This window comes from Chlorocebus sabaeus, chromosome 9 (assembly GCF_047675955.1).
Source record: "Chlorocebus sabaeus isolate Y175 chromosome 9, mChlSab1.0.hap1, whole genome shotgun sequence".
NCBI lineage: Eukaryota > Metazoa > Chordata > Mammalia > Primates > Cercopithecidae > Chlorocebus > Chlorocebus sabaeus.
This window is the reverse complement of record NC_132912.1, coordinates 11,645,867-11,663,121: the sequence shown is the minus strand read 5'-3', so window position 1 is coordinate 11,663,121 and position 17,255 is coordinate 11,645,867. Positions and strand designations below refer to the sequence as shown.

The 17,255-nt window shown below is 38.9% G+C and overlaps 1 protein-coding gene across 3 annotated transcripts in view; it reads left to right on the top strand.

The window, feature by feature from the left end:
- The window catches only part of USP6NL (USP6 N-terminal like), a 156,469-nt gene that overhangs the window by 110,512 nt on the left and 28,702 nt on the right, over positions 1–17,255 (top strand). For all 3 annotated transcript variants that reach the window (XM_008002254.3, XM_073018719.1, XM_008002253.3), the window contains 4 exons: positions 312–419; positions 11,212–11,321; positions 13,518–13,566; positions 15,173–15,293. In XM_008002254.3, coding sequence (XP_008000445.1) covers positions 312–419; positions 11,212–11,321; positions 13,518–13,566; positions 15,173–15,293 — 388 coding nt within the window. The remainder of the gene's footprint in view (positions 1–311; positions 420–11,211; positions 11,322–13,517; positions 13,567–15,172; positions 15,294–17,255) is intronic.

Below are 17,255 nucleotides of genomic sequence, written 5' to 3'. Positions count from 1 at the left end.
ACACCTTTAAAAGGAGCACTGACTGCTTTCGTGCCACTTAAGGGACACTTCCGTAATGGCCTGAACATGCTCATGCATTGGGCATTCTTAACAATTTCTTGTTATACTCTCTCCTTCTTTGTCTGTGTCTCCCTGTTAGAATCTTAAAAACAGAGATGACAGTATCTCAGTGTGCCATGTTGAAATGTATTAATTAATTGCCATAGATGCTTTGGAAATACAATGCTAACAAATATCAGCAAGATTGACTATAGAGACTAGTCTAAGTTTTTGTCAGTTTGTAACCTTCAGTTTCTTTTTCTTTTAATAAGTTTCATAGGCGAATTTACAAAGGAATACCACTCCAGCTCAGAGGTGAAGTCTGGGCCCTCCTTCTTGAGATCCCTAAAATGAAAGAAGAAACAAGGGACCTGTATAGTGTGAGTAGCTAAAGCTAACTTGTTATTTTGAAATTAAAAAGTAAAATCCATTTCTTTTAGCATTCAAGGTGACAGGAGATATTCATATGATCACTTAAAATTATATTAAAATTATATTGCATTGGAGGTTTTGGAGGTCTATTTGTTTTCTGGATTGCAGAATACTTCTTAAATTTTAAATAGATACTTCAGTAAAAATGTTATTGTTTGTATCAATAAGTATCAAGTGCTTTTCAAATACATAAATCAATTAAAGTAATTAAATGATCAATGTTGGGACATGGTTGCATGGAAAGTGGACTAACACCTAATTATAGCTGCTTGTTTGCCACATGGTGTTAATGAAGTGATTTGCGGCATCACTTTGAGAGTTCGTGGGAAACAGCAACAGAGTTCAGTTTAACCAACACCTGCTGTGTACGATTCTTTACTTCTAGCATGAAAAAAAGATGACTTTGCCCCAAGATTATTAGGGTATCTCTAGGTTTTATTATTGATTAATAAAAAGTTAAACTTTTGAGTAATAATTTTTTTCTTAAATTAGGTAATGCATTAAATGTTATCTCCTTGTCATCTCGCAGCTATACCCTTTCTGTACCTAAATTGTCTGTTAACCTTTGAAAGGAGTAAGAGATTTACATCTAAGAATCTTAGACCCATAGATTTTGAAATATATTCCTTAGAAAATATGTACAAAAAAATTAATATGGAATAAATGGGAAAAAATAAAAATTGCTATGTTTTTGGGAGGGTCAACACTTTTTTCTTCTTCAGCTTTTATTTTAACTTCAGGGGTACTCCTGTGTGGGACTTGCAGATTTGTTACATAGATAAATGTGTGCCATGGTGGTTTGCTGCATAGATCATCCCATCACCTAGGTATTAAGCCTTAGCACCCATTGGCTATTCTTCCTGATTCTCTTCCCTCCCACCACCATCCCTCGCTGACAGGCCCCACTGTGTTTTGTTCCTCCTCGTGTGCCTGTGTAGTCTCATCATTCAGCTCCCATTTATAAGCGAGAACATGCAGTATCTGGTTTTCTGTTCTTGTGTTGGTTTGCTGAGGATAATGGCTTCCAACTCCATTCATGTCCTGGCAAAGGACATGATCTTGTTCCTTTTTATGGCTGCGTAGTATTCCGTGATGTCTATATACCACATTTTCTTTATTCAGTCTATCTGTCTATCATTGATGGGCATTTAGGTTGATTCCATGTCTTTGCTATTGTAAATAGTGAATGTATGCATGCATGTATCTTTATAACAGAATGATTTCTATTCCTGTGGGTATGTATCCAGTAATGAGATTGCTGAGTCAAATGACATTTCTGCCTCTAGGTCTTTGAGGAGTCATCACACTGTCTCCACAATGGGTGAACTAATTTATGCTCCCACCAACAGCATTAAAGCGTTCCTTTTTTTCTACAACCTTGCCAGTATCTGTTGTTTTTTGACTTTTGAATAATCGCCATGAAAGATGGTATCTTGTGGTTTTGATTTGCATTTCTCTAATCAGTGTTGTTGAGTTTTGTTTCGTATGTTTGTTGGCCTCATGTATGTCTTCCTTTGAGAAGCATCTGTTCATGTCCTTTGCCCTCTTTTTTAATGGTATTTTTTTTTCTTGTAAATTTGTTTAAGTTCCCTGTAGACTTTGGATATTAGACTTGTCAGATGGATAGATTGCAAAAATTGTCTCCCATTCTGTAGGCTGCCTGTTCACTCTGATGATAGTTTCTTTTGCTGTGCAGAAGTGCTTTAGTTTAATTAGATCCTATTTGACAATTTTTGCTTTTGTTGCAACTGCTTTTGGTGTTTTCATCATGAAAACTTTGCCTGTGCCTATGTCCTGAAAGGTATTGCCTAGATTTTCTTCTAGAGTTTTTATAGTTTTGGGTTTTACATTTAAGTCTTTAATCCATCTTGAGTTAATTTTTGTATATAGTATAAGGAAGGGGATCCAGTTTCAGTTTTCTGCATATGGCTAGCCAGTTAATCCCAGCACCATTTGTTAAATAGGGAGTCCTTTCCCCATTGCTCGTTTTTGTCAAGTTTGTCAAAGATCAGTTGGTTGTAGGTGTGTGGTCTTATATTTGAGTTCTCTGTTCTGTTCCATTGGTCTGTGTGTCTGTTCTTATACCAGTACCATGCTGTTTTGGTTATTGTAGCCTTGTAGTAAAGTTTGAAGTCGGGTAGTGTGATGCTTCCAGCTTTGTTCTTTTTCCTTAGGATTGTCTTGACTTTTCGGGCTTTTTTGTTATTGTTCCATATGAATTAAAATATATATCTTTTAATTCCATTAAGAATGTCAGTGGTAGTTTAATAGGAATAGCATTGAATCTATAAATTACTCTAGGCAGTATGGCCATTTTCACTATATTGATTCTTCTTATCCATGAGCATGGAATGTTTCTCCTTTTGCTTGTTCCTCTCTGATTTCTTTGAGCAGTGGTTTGTAGTTCTCCTTGAAGAGGTCCTTAACTTGCTTGTTAACTGTGTTCCTAGGTATTTTACTCTTTTTGTAGCAATTGTGAATGGGAATTCATTCATGATTTGGCTCTCTGCTTGCCTGTTGTTGGGATATAGGAATGGTAGTGGTTTTTGCGCACTGATTTTTATACCCTGAGACTTTGCTGAAGTTGCTTATCATCTAAAGAAGCTTTTGGGGGATCTCAGGTTAACAACCTAACATCTCAACTAAAAGAACTAGAGAATCAAGAGCAAACAAACCCCAAAGCTAGCAGAAGACAAGAAATAACCAAGATCAGAGCTGAACTGAACAAGACAGAGACATAAAAAACTCTTCAAAAAATCAATGAATCCAGGAGCTGGTTTGTTGAAAAAATGAATAAAATAGACCACTAGCTAGACTAATAAAGAAGAAAAGAGAGAAGAATCAAATACAATCAGAAGTGATAAGATATCACCACTGACCCCACAGAAATACAAACAACCACCAGAGAATATTAGAAACACCTCTGTGCACGTAAACTAGAAGATCTAGAAGAAATGGATATATCCTTGGACACATACATCCTCCCAAGACTGAACCAGGAAGAAACTGAATCTCTGAATAGGCAAATAATGAGTTCTGAAATTGAGATAGTAATAACTAGCCTATGAACCAGTAAAAGCCCAGGACCAGATGGATGCACAGATGAATTCTACCAGAGGTACAAAGAAGAGCTGGTACCATTTCTACTAAAACTATTCTAAAAAATGAAAAAGGAAGGATTCCTCCTTGACTTATTCTATGAGGCCAGCATCATCCAATACCAAAACCTGGCATCGATACAACCAACAAAGAAAACTTCAGGCCAGTATCCTTGATCAATGCAAAAACCCTCAATGAAATACTGGCAAACTGAATCCAGCAGCACATCAAAAAGCTTAGTTACCACAGTCCATTTGGCTTCATCCTTGGGATGCAAGATTGGTTCAACATACATACATGAATCAATAAATGTGATTCATCACATAAACAGAACTAAAGACAAAAATCACTTGATTATCTCTATAGATGCAGAAAAGGCCTTTGATAAAATTCAACATCCCTTCATGTTAAAAACTCTCAATAAACTCGGCAGTAAAGGAACACACCTCAAAATATATGACAGACCCACAGCCGGTATCATACTGAATGGGCAAAAGCTGGAAGCATTCCCCTTGAAAACTGGCACAAGACAAAGATCTTCTGGAATATCCTCTGGAAGTTCTAACCAGGGCAATCAGGCAAGAGAAAGAAATCAAGGACATTCAAGTAGGAAGAGAGGAAGTTAAATTACCTTTGTTTGCAGATAACATGATCCTATATCCAGAAATAAAAATTATTTATGGCTTAAACCTAAAGCCTATTCTAAAAGGTGCTTTGGTGCTCTTGTGATTTTTTTGTCTTTTATATATATATATGTGTGTGTGTGTGTGTGTGTGTGTGTGTGTGTGTGTGTGTATGCATTCAGGTAAAATTTCATCCAGATGACAAGGAAACCTACTGGATAATTTAAAGAGTTAATTCATTTTAAATTTAGCCATTCAGACCCTACACAGAGTTTATATTTCAGGATTTTAGTGTTCCAAATTATTTTAGACTGTTGATTAGCTATTTGCTCTTAGTGTCATAGTTTTACAGTGTTCAAAATGATGTCTGAAGCCAGCTGCCTCTTCCTGAGACCACTCATACTTCCCCACTAGAACCTCAAAAAGGTCCCAAGGTTTCAGCTTCGTGATATGTTTAAGGTCACCTTTTTTGGTGAAAAATTCCTTGGAATATTTTCCTGCCACAATGAGCTTGCGAGGCACCTTCCCCAGAAGTTCTGTGGCTTCACAGATTTCTTACTGCCCATGTTGGAGCTGATCCCTGAGAAGAGAGCCACTGCCGCCGAGTGTCTTCAGCACCCTTGGCTTAACTCCTAAGCCCCTGCCCACCACCACAGCAGAGATCACACACTGACCCTCTGCCCTTCCCCTCCAAGCATTTTCCTCTTCCCTTTTCAGGGTGAAGCTCTTCCTTCAAGAGTTTCTACATCTTGTTTTTTTTTAATCCAACATGTTCATTTGGGTTTGCTTACTTGACCCTGTGGAGATCCCCACAGCCATTGGGCATCCTAGGTGAATTTGGCCTTGGTTGGGCTCTGCCAAAGACTAATGGACTAAAATGTGAAACAGCCTCTTGCCCTGTACCTTTCCTTCCCATTAGGACATCATTTAAATTATAAGCATCCTTTTTGAAAAGAACTATGAAGGTGATCCCATCCTTTTATTCATTGACTCTAAGAGTCAAATTTTCTAGTACATATCCTGTTGCCAGCATAAGGATGAGGAAGGGAAAGGGTGTTAATTCTATGTACAGCAGAGACATTAAACTTGCTGTATCCAGGCTGAAAAAAAAAAAAGTCTGAGAGAACATAATATGAAATATAACCCCAGCACCTACTACAGTGTACCTAGCATATGGTAGGTGCTCTGTTAGTATTTGTTTAAATAATAAAAGTAGAAAATGAAAGAAAAAGCAATTTACATGTTGTATCCATTTCCTAGGGCTGCTGTAATCAAGTACCACAAACTAAGTGGCTTAAAACAACAGAACTGTCTCTCTCACAGTTCTCAAGGACAGAAGTCCAAAATTAAGGTGTCAGCAGGACAACACTTTCTCTCAGGGCTCTAGGGAGGCATCCTCCCTGGCCTCTTCCAGCCTCCAGTGGTAGCCTGCCATCCTTAGTGCATCTTGGCATCACTCCGTCCCTGTCTTCCTTATCACCTGGCTGTCCTCCCTTCTATGAATGTGTGTCTGTCTTTCCTGATAGGGACAATAGTTATTGCATGTAGGGTCCACCCTCATCCAAGATGACCTCATCTTAACTTGATTACCCCGGCAGAGGCCCTATTTCCAGATGAGGTCACATTCACAGGTTCTTGGTGGACATGAGTTTTGGAGGGACACTATTCAACCCAGCTTGCCTGCTAATAGGACTCTAGTTTTCATGTTATATTTTAGACTTTTTCTGTGTAGAGTAAAATTATCAGATGGCCAGTTAATATGAGAGAACCATTTAGTAAAAACTGGCAGCAGCTACAACAAAAGAATGACTTGCCTGTCAGTGCCTTCAAGCCTATAATTTTCAACATTCATCAATATTATTTTTACTATTTGAGTTTCCCCCAGCATCATTATTTAGCCAACTTTTTTTTCCTTTCTCATCCACTCTTTCTCTCTCTCTCCACACATCCTCCATGAACTGGAACTTCAATAGGAATAAAACTACGACCTTCTCTTAGTCTGCCGAGCCTTTTCTCAGATGGGTGAAATTATTTGGACCCAGCATATTATGAGCATTCAGTTCTTCAAGTTCCCCAGGTGGCCTGTTTGTCCTTTCTTGTGCCCATAAAACTCTGTGGGTGGTATTGAAGAACGTTTGAAGATGAATAGGTACAGTGGCAAGAATCTTTTCTTCTAGGTTGGAGGAGACGTGGTTGCATAGAAATATTTAATAATAGTCTGTGATAAATACTGTAAAAGTAGGAGTGGAAAAGAAAGTAAAAAAAGAAATCACCTTTATGATCCAGGAAGACTTCATGGAGTAGGAGGTATCTTGGTGGGGCTTTGTTTTCCACAGGCAGGAAAATGGTTAGTGAGTTTCAAAGCACATTGCAAAGACCTTCCCTGATCTCCTCCCTCCAACTTGGATCTGATTAGTTTTAACTTGAAGCTTCATGTTGCCGTATTTTAAAAATAAAGTACCTACTTTACCATGAGGAGAGCTGACATTGTTTGAGTACTTTTATGTCTAAGTGCTCTATGGGAATTACCTCATTTAATTCCTATAACAATGCCAAGATGCAGGTTTTGTCATTATTATTGTATTTATCTTACACATGAGGAAACTGAGCTTAGCGAGGCTAAGTGACTTTTCACCCCAGGGTTAGCAAGTGGCAGGGGTAGGATTTATGATCCAAGTTGTCTTGGCTGCTCTCATCTAATATGTTTTTCTCTTCTTTTGTCTCATTTTTATTTTTCTCTCTTGCATTTAGCAGTGTAACTTACAGATGGTATAGGATCAGACCACAGTGGAAAACAGCCTCATCCACAGCCTTAGTGTGGCTCAGTAATCTCATAGACCAAACTCACAATGATAATGCTTTTTTTTTTTTTTTTTTTTTTTTTCCCCTGAGACGGAGTGTCACTCTGTTGCCGAGGCTGGAGTGCAGTGGTGTGATCTCGGCTCACTGCAACCTCCACCTCCTGGGTTCAAGCAGTTCTCTGCTTCAACCTACTGAGTAGCTGGGATTACAGGTACCCGCCACCATGCCCTGCTAATTTCTGTATTTTTAGTAGAAATGGGGTTTCACCATGCTGGCCAGGCTAGTCTTGAACTCCCTGACCTCGTGATCTACCCACCTTGGCCTCCCAAAGTGCTGGGATTACAGGCGTGAGCCACCGTGCCTGGCCAAAAATGCTAATTTTTTATCTAAATGCTTCCCACTGTACTTCTGCCCTCAGGTTTATGGGTTCATTTGATCTCAATTTTTAAAATAAAATTTTATTTTTATATTAATTACTGTGACACTCGTGGATCTCAACCCACCTAATCTCAGAGGTAACTAGAAACTGTTTACCTCTTTTCATTCAGGAGTAAAAAAATATGTTTGATTCCTGCATTCCATGCATTAGCTTATAAACATTTTAGGACATTAATCGTATTTCTGACCTGTTATTTTTTATATACTTACCCAGGCCTTTCTTCCATCACGAGGCCTTTTTTATGATAGATTTTCTTGTCCTCTGGAGGAACTGATGTTATAGATGCGTTTGCATCTTTTCTGCCTTCCTATTAACTTTCAAGGCATTTTCTTTTATCATGTCTTGTCAAACATTTTCTTCTTGTGTTTTGACATCCCATCTTTTACAAGGAGGCCTGTAGAACAATAATTGAAACCTCTTTACTTGCCCATTATCTTTTTTTTTTTTTTTTTTTTTTTTTTTTTTGAGACAGAGTCTTGCTCTGTCGCCCAGGCTGTAGTGCTGTGGCTCTATCTTGGCTCACTGCAAGCGCCGCCTCCTGGGTTCATGCCATTCTCCTGCCTCAGCTTGCTGAGTAGCTGGGACTACAGGTGCCTGCCACCATGCCAAGCTATTTTTTTTTTTTTAAATATTTTTAGTAGAGACAGGGTTTCACCGTGTTAGCCAGGATGGTGTTGATCTCCTGACCTTGTGATTCCCCCGCCTCGGCCTTCCAAAGTGCTGGGATTACAGGCGTGAGCCACTGTGCCTGGCCTTGCCCATTATCTTAAAAAAAAAAAAAAAAAAAAAAAAAAAAGATGGAAGAGAACAGATATGTACAGATTTATTTTTCAAGCTAAATTTTTATAATATCTTCTGAACCACCTTTTTCAGAAATAATATACGATAATGTTTTAGTGGCCATATGATTCTAATACAATACTCTAAATGTCTTCCTCTGTCTTGAGAATTCTGAAGCATACTGTGGCTGCTCTTCCTGTTTTAAAAAGCTGCAGAAGCCCCTTCTCTGAACTTCAATACACAAAAATACACAGACTTATAAAACACTTAACACACATACTTATTCTAGACATGCCCAGATAGCCTTCTTTCCACTTCTAGCTGAAGTCAGGAACAGTTATGTTTTTATATATATTTATTGGAATTGATTCAAGCAGAAGTCCATATTACCAGTACATGGTAAATGGGTCAATATAACATAGTATATAAATTCTTATTTATATTAAACATGGTTAAATTTTAATCTCCCATCTGTTTAAACATGGGAGATTCAAGATACTCATTTAGCTCCCTTTCCCTTGAAATGCCACTAAATTGACAGAGTTTTTATTATAAAGGCAAACCCACAGAAATGAGAAAATGGGAGGTGCTTAACAGCTACCAGTTTTGGAAAATGAATTGCAGACAGACATTTAGTAAACTTAGCAAACCTGAGGAAGCTCAGTCCTAGGCTGGCAGTGGGAATTGGAGAAGCAACCTGATTAACAGCTCAAAATCTCCATAAGGCTTGGTAATTGCCAACTGCAGGAAACTCTGGAAGTGGAGGTGAAGCTAAACACAGAAGTGGTTGAAAGTCTGTTTCAGAAGCAGTTAGAGCTCCTTAGCCCCCTCAGTGCTGGCCCAAGACTGGAGGTTTGTTATTTAGCGAGGATGAAACAGAGGGCCTCTGGACTGGGGAAAACACAGACCTTGCTGCGGGTGAACTGCTGTCATGAAAGCAGAGGAGCTGAGTAGTTTAAATTTTGGACAGTCCAGCCTTTTTCTTCAACTCACCTCCCAGATCACTGGCAGCCAGGTGCTTGTCTTCCTGACAGGAGGTTGGAAGAGCCATCTCTTGGGAATGTGATCAGCCTAAGAAAATAAGCTCAAAGGTACTGATTTCAGGGAACCCCAGTCCAGCTGCCTGGCCAGATCCCTCCACAAGCAGGATCACAGTCAGGAAGCCTTACCCAGGCATGCAGCTTTTTTGTGTCCCACTTTTGAATAAAAGCAGAAAATGAAGTGTCGCCATTCATTTGAAGAAGGGAGCTAATGTGAAAGACAAGTGGAAGCAAATGAAGAAAGCAGCTTGTAAGAAACAGATTGTAAAGTGTAAAGAAGAGAAACTAAAAAACGTTTTTTTTTTTTTTTTTTTTGAGACAGTCTCGCTCTGTCGCCCAGGCTGGAGTGCAGTGGCGAGATCTTGGCTCACTGCAAGCTCCGCCTCCCAGGCTCACGCCATTCTCCTGGCTCAGCCTCCCAAGTAGCTGGGACTGTAGGCACACCGGCCACCACGCCTGGCTAATTTTTTGTATTTTTAGTAGAGACAGGGTTTCACCTGGTTAACCAGGATGGTCTCTATCTCCTGACCTTGTGATCCGCCTGCCTCAGCCTCCCAAAGTGCTGGGATTACAGGCATGAGCCACCGCGCCCGGCCTAAAAAACTATTTTTAATATCTTCAGAGAAAAATAGATACTGCATCCATAAAACAAGTATAGAATGCTATAAAAAGGAACACTCAAAAACAACAGAACTTACGAATATAAAAATACTAGAAACAAAAAACTTAATTGAAAATGACAATTGAGGAAATTCCCAGAATATCAGTTATAAAAGCAAAGAGATGCAAAATAATATAGAAAAATACAAGAAAAGTAGATGATAGCCTAGGAGTTCCCAGACTGTAATAATAAGAGTTTCAGAAAAAGAAAATGGGAGTGGAGGGAGGGGAAGATGAAGAAATTGACAAATGAATTGTTGAAGATGTCTGAGAGCTGAAAGATGTGGGTAGGAGTTTTTAAGATTGGAAGGATTCACTAAGTGCCCAACCCTGTGGATAAAAATAGATCCAAACCCAGTACTGAAATGTGAAGTTTCAAAACATGAGAGAGAAACTCCTACAAGCTTCTAGAGAGAAAAAGCAGATTGCACGTAAAGAAACACAAATTAGAATAGCAACACTGGAAGCTAGAAGACAGTGAAGCCGTGCATTTTGAGCAAAAGTATTTTCCAGCTTAGAATTCTAAAACAGCCAAACAGTTAAATAAGAGGGTAGAATGATCAGATATTCAAAGTTTCAAAAACTTTATCTTCCATACAGCGTTTCACAGGAGCTACTAAAGAATGTGCTCCTGAAGGGAAGAACCTGAGTAAAAAAGATATGAGACCAGGAAACAGGGGGCCCAACATGGGAGAAAACCACCCCAGCAGGTGGAGAAGGGAGGCTCCAGGACCTAGGCTGTGCAGCAGGCCCAGAGGTCGGGCCGCACAGGCGGGAGCAGCAGACAGCAAGATGAAGCTGGTGAAACACCTACTCTACCTGAACATCACCTGAGGAGATTATACCATTTATAGTGAGCTTGGGATTGAATTAGGTGGGAAACGAAGCACATTGAGAAACAAGGCCATGATTAGCTTCAAGGGAAACAAAAGCATCATCCTGGAAAGAAACAAGAAATCATGACAGACTGCATGGCTCAGCCATGAAGAGCTTTCACATAGTTCAGTAGTGCAAACTGAAAAGTTCTCTATCCTAAATTAAAATCTAACTAGATAGGATGGAAGAGAAGGAAGGTAGGGGAAGAGGGAGAAGCAGGGAGTAGGAGAAATGGGGGAATGGAGAGGAGGGAAAGTTTCTATTCTATACTTTTTTATATATATAGTTTTGATTTTTTTAACCATTGAATGATTTTTTTAAACCAAAAACTTTTTAATGAGAATTATTTTATTATTTGTCATTGACTTTTCAACAACTAATTTCTGTAAAAATCTGTTCTCCCCTCTCTTTTTCTCTTCAGAAATTAAAACACAGAGCACGGGGCTGTTCACCTGACATCAGACAAATAGACCTGGATGTCAACCGCACGTTTCGGGACCACATTATGTTTAGAGACAGATACGGTGTTAAGTAAGTAAAGTTTAATATTATGAAATGTTAATCGCATTTATAAATAGTCTTTATTAACTTAAAATTAGAGGGCCTTTATAGACTGTAATTTTGATTTAGGTCCTAAAGGTTTAAGCTTTTGCAGATCATTTGCGTCCATGTTGTGTGAAACTTAAGATCTAATTTAACTTAAAATTTTTAACCTTTGACATAGCACGTGCTATAAAATTGGTAAAGACTCATTTTATAATCTGGGAATTCTTAGAAATGTGGTAGATACTTTCATTAGAAGTCATAGAAGAATGACAGTGTGTAAAAACTTTGTCAGTGATAAATATATCTCTATAACCTTGACCCCCACGCATAAATGAAACTTTTTTTTAAAAAAAGGGAAATGAAATGAAATGAGAAATTAATGAATTGATGTATCATTGCTATGACAACTTATAAATGAAAAGTACAGTTTTTGCTGATCTCTATGTCAGTCAGAGAGTCTCACCAGGAAACAGAAACCAATAGGAGATATATGTTAGGACATTTCAAGGTATTGTCTTCTCCAGCTGTCGGGGGTGATTAGGCAAGGCCAAAATCCACAGGGCAGGCCATCAGAAAGGACAGCCTGGGCCTCGGGCATAAGCTGAAGCTGCTGGCCACAGGCAGAGATTCCTCTTCAGAAAAGCCTCAAATCTTGAGGCCTGCCCAGATCTTCTAGGATAATCTCTCCTACTTAAAGTTAACAGATCATGGATTTTTATCAATCTACAAAATATGTTCCCAGTGACACCTAGATCAGTGTTTTGGATATCTGGGGATTGTTGTTTAGCCAAGTTGACACCCAGAGCCAACCACTGTAGTCCAGCCTTGGCAACTTGGCACTCACATACACCACCTTAAAAAATTTCCAGGTAAGATAGTAACCAAGTCTTCCTTCCACCTAACATGATGCCACTATTCTGCTCACAACTGAAATGTGCGAATTCTTTCCCCACATGAGGGTGCCAAGTCCTTGGGAGATGATCAGACTTTTGCTTTAGTATCCTGTAACTTACACACTGTGGTATAAAGTTGACTATTATTAAGATACCTTATGTTAGATGATAAGGGAAAAGAGGGAAGAAGAACATATTTGTTGGTATATATACAAATATATTTACACCAAAGTAAGGAAGAAATACTCATAACAATTGTAGTGATCATTTCTGTGACTGGTCGTGTGGTCACAGGTGGTATTTTTAATGTCCCATTTCACTGCCCATTCCATATTCTCTTTGCCCACAGCAAGCACCTTAGATGGTTGTGGTTCTTTACCTAGAGGGATGACTTAACCTTCCTTCCTGAAAATCTGGACTTAGCAGTTGTGCCTGAATTGGTAGTTTTCCATTGACTTTCATCACAGGGCTCAGTAATACTAGTAAGAGATGCCCCAAGTGTTCTGCATTCCAAATGTACTCCTCCTTGTGTCTGTTGTGTCATAACAACCCATGTTCCCCTTAGTAATCAGGAGAATCCCACCAGCCCGCACAGCCATGTCCTTCTTTGCCTGTTGGTTCAGAGGCATAAGGAGCCCAAAGTGGTTGGGTGGCGGTTTCAGCTTCCAGGTCAGTGGAATCACTGTTATGTCTCATGGTGGAAGCATTCTTCCTCTTGGAACTGAGATCTCTAGACCAGCAGAACTCAAGCTTGCAGGGGCAAGAAGCAAACGCTTTGCTAGTGGATCTTTAGCGAGAATGATGAGCCACTCCTACTTCCAGCCTTTGAATCTTGGACCCCTGAATCCTGGCTTTGGGAAAAACAGCACCTTGTATTGGAGCCTGGTATGGAGCATATTCAGCATCCCAAGGACATCGCCCCAGCCCTGCAGGGTATTGTGCCTTGCTGGCGGTGTCACTGAGCCCTCAAAAGGACGTTCCACCATTCTGTCAAGCCAGCTGCTTCTGTCAGAAGGGTCTCAAAGTGAGATAGATCAGCAAAAGAGGGCAGCACATTTAAGGAATTTTGAAGTCTTTTGTGTTTTCTTGGTATAAATCCTTTCAGAATGAATATTATCTAATCTTGAATTTAGACTTTTTAGAGTCTTTAAATTTGAACTTGGGATAATTTATTACATTAGTAATTTTATCTGGATTATCTGTTTTCAGTCTTTATTTTTTTAAGTTTGTAATGTTTAAAATATGTGAAATTACTAAATTGTATTTAATGTAAATTTTTTTTCTCTAGGCAACAATCCTTATTCCATGTTCTTGCTGCCTATTCTATTTATAATACGGTAAGTTGGGGCCTGCCTGCCCAAGGTCTTTGATTTGTATTCTGAGGCACTCCCTACCTAACAGGGCCCTGTGGGCACATTTCTGCATCTCAGAGCTAGGTGGTTCCACAGTCTCTTTAGCTCTGTGGATCTTTTTAAGCTGAAACCCTGCGATAACCCTAGGGCCTTAGAGCAGAGCTGATTCTGAAGTGGAAGAACCTAAATATGACCACAGTATGCCAGTGAGTCTCACCTTTTCTCTTTCCCTCCATATTGTTTTGCTTGGTAATGTTTTGTGTTGTTTTGTTTTTATTTTTAAGCAGACATACAGGGTAGAAGGACAGGAAGTGGGTGGCTTGGTTAATTTTGTTTGACTTTTTATAACTCTCTATGCTCTTGGGAGGTTACCTTTCACAATCACATTTATCTATTAGGTGAGGTCCAAACAAGATAACTGTGCCCTTACTGGCTATATCCCGGAGGAGGCTAAACTCTTTGATAATAGACATGCTCTTCTTAAGGCATTCAGCATTGTTGGGGAAGAAGATAATCTGGGATAGATTAATTCATGTTGGACTTAATGGGGGTGTTAAATGAATACTTGAGGACTAGGTCCCAGGGAGGACCTTTGAACCTTGGGATGTATAATTTCTATTGTAATTAAAACCTTTAAATTATAAGAACAGAAATTCATTCAAACTAGGAAAAGTTAAAAAGGGGTTATTAAAGGGACATCTCATAAGATGGAAGCACTAGTTAGGCCTCATTGGAATTGGAGCTGGAAGGTGGGAAGCATCTGGTGAGAAGGAAAACTGCACCTTCCATCTCTCTCATTCTGGGGGCCACTCAGTATCTCAGATGATCTCTGTGAACTGTTCAGTTCACTGTTTCTCTCTCCAGGTTGCTTCCTTTACCTACTGGCCACTAATTCCTTGGCTCATATTGTACACACAGACTCAGTGTGAGCATTCTGTTCCAGTACATACCCCCATCTGATTACAGTCTCTGGCTTTGTTCACATTTCCTAGAGAGAGTGTCTGATGAGTCAGTGCAACCAACTAACTCTTCCCCTGGGGTCAGCTCTCCTCTTCTGGTCCATTAGCTGTGGTTCCTGTGGCACAAGCATGAATCCCTGAGGCCACATCATAAGCAGGGACTGTGGGGAGAGTGGATATTTCTTAGAGAGGAGGCATAGACTGTGCATGGGCATCCTAAAATGTGTCTGCTTAAGGGTTCAGAAATCTAGAGGAGACAAGACAGCATACTGGGTATCGTAGGAGGAGAGACTTTGCCAGCCACTGAGCAAAGAAGAGATATAGTGAGCTAAGAATCATACATAAAGTGAAATAAATATTAACACTCTTTAAAGAAAGTGTGACAGAGTTGAACAGAGTCCAGTAAAAAATATGTAGCAATTTACACTTTGTACCTGTACATTTATTTTTGAGCACAATTTTATTCTCTTATGTGGCATAATACTGTAAAGAGTATAGTATTTGTCTCTAGAATGGACTATTAAACGATGTGTGTAGGAATTTTCTGGTTTTTATAGAGTAGCTTTTTCTCTGTACATATGTATGTAATTCGGCTAAACTCCCCAGCTTCTGTGTTCCCCTTTGCTCCCCAGGAAGTCGGGTATTGTCAGGGGATGAGCCAGATCACAGCTTTACTCCTCATGTATATGAACGAGGAAGATGCCTTCTGGGCCCTGGTCAAACTCTTCTCAGGCCCTAAACATGCCATGCATGGTAAGAAAACCCTGTGCTTTATCTAAACAATCAAGGTAGGGAAAAGGGTAGATTAAAACAAAACCAAAGATGCTTGCAAGAGTTACATACAACAAATTTAATGTCTCAGGGCTCGTTGAATTCATTAGTATTTGTTACTAGTTTCTTCTTTCATTTTTCGTTATTGAACTTTTCTAAAATGTTTACATTTATTTTCCTTTGTCTTTATTCCAAAGTATATTGTTGGCATTTTGAAATTCTTTCTTTCTTGCCCTTGGTCAAAAGAAACTAATTTAGGATTGGAGGAATTTAAGAACAGGTATGTTATTGGGAGAAATAAAAGATGCCTTTTAATCAGAACTTTTAGATGGTCATGAAAGTATCATTTAAGTGAAATGTTTACCATTGACCGGATATTGTGATGTATAACACCTTGTCAAAAAAACAGTCATTGAGAAATGGCACTTAGTTTTTAAAGGAAAGGTAATAATTAAGTAGTTTTATATTTCAAGTGTAGTTTTTAGTTTTTTCACATAAAATTGGTTCCACTTTAAATAAAAGGTTGATAACATGTTCTAGGCACTCGATTATTTAATATCTCAGAACCTGCTGATTTTTTGGTTTTCAAGTTAACACTGTTTATAATAACTTTTTCCTTGTTTTTGCCAAATTAAGCAATAGACTTTATTTCAGAGAGTTTAGATTACAACTGTTGAGACAGGGTCTTGCTCTGTCACCCAAGCTGGAGTGCAGTGGCGTGATTGTGACTTATTGCAGTCTTGACCTCCTGGGATCAAGCCATCCTCCCGCCTCATTAGCCTCTCTAGATTCTGGAACCACGCAGGCATGTGCCTCCATGCCTGGCTAATTTTTAAAATTTTTTGTAGAGATGAGGTCTCCTTATGTTGACTAGGCTGGTCTCAGTCTCCTGGACTCAAGTGAACCTCCCACCTCAGCCTCCCAAAATACTGGGATTACAGGTGTGAGCCACAGCCCCTGCCCTTAGATCACAACTTGTCTTGGAAATAAAAGTGGCATTTGTTCATATAATGCAAAATTATTTTCCCAGTGCCATCAAATTTAAATAATTTTAACACTAGTTATTCTAAGTGTTAATATCAAATTTAAAATAATTTTAACACTAGCTATTCTAAGAATGAATCTTCCAAGTTCAGTTTGTGAATAAGCTTTGTGTGGTGGGGAACCTGCTATATATTTAAAATACTGTTTTAATATTTTCAAAATTATGACTTTCTATAGCTCATTGTTACTGAAATCTCACACTCTGACCATGTGAGGATATTATGTGTGTGTGGAAGAGTGAGGGGGGTATGTATGTGTTTGCATTTATCTTTCTCCCTTAGTGTTCCTTGCCAATTACTTAACAAATATCATCTGCATGGTAACTGGGTCTGGGCACTTTGCATCTAGTAAATAGACTCTAAAAGTAAGACATGTTATTATATTGAGTTACCTTCCAGTAGGTAGTATCATTCCAAAAGGCATCTTGAAGAAAGCCGCTCTTCCCTGTCAGTCTTTATTTTGCTTTCCCATGGGGTTGTGTTGCTGATCTGTCTTGAGGTACAATAGAATGCAAATTTAAGTGGTATGTAATTATGTGCAAGACTGTCCAATTTTAGGAAATGGTCATTTAAACCTATTTGATAGCTTACCTTCAGCAATTATTATTACTAGACTAATCTATAAAATAATATTAATTCTACTAGCCTAACATTTACACTTAGAATGCAGTTTGGCTCATTATTAAGGGTAAGTTTATACTTAGAGATGTTTGTTTCTGTGTCTGCCTGTGAGATTTTATAACTAAAGGTTACCTCAGTACTTTGCATTTCCAGTGTGAACACGGTGGTTTCACTTATAAATGTATGGGATTGAAGCTAAGGCTGAAAATATAAAATACGAGATCTGGAACATCAGTGGAAAATGAAGAAATGTTAGGCTTCTTAGCATTCTTGAACTAGT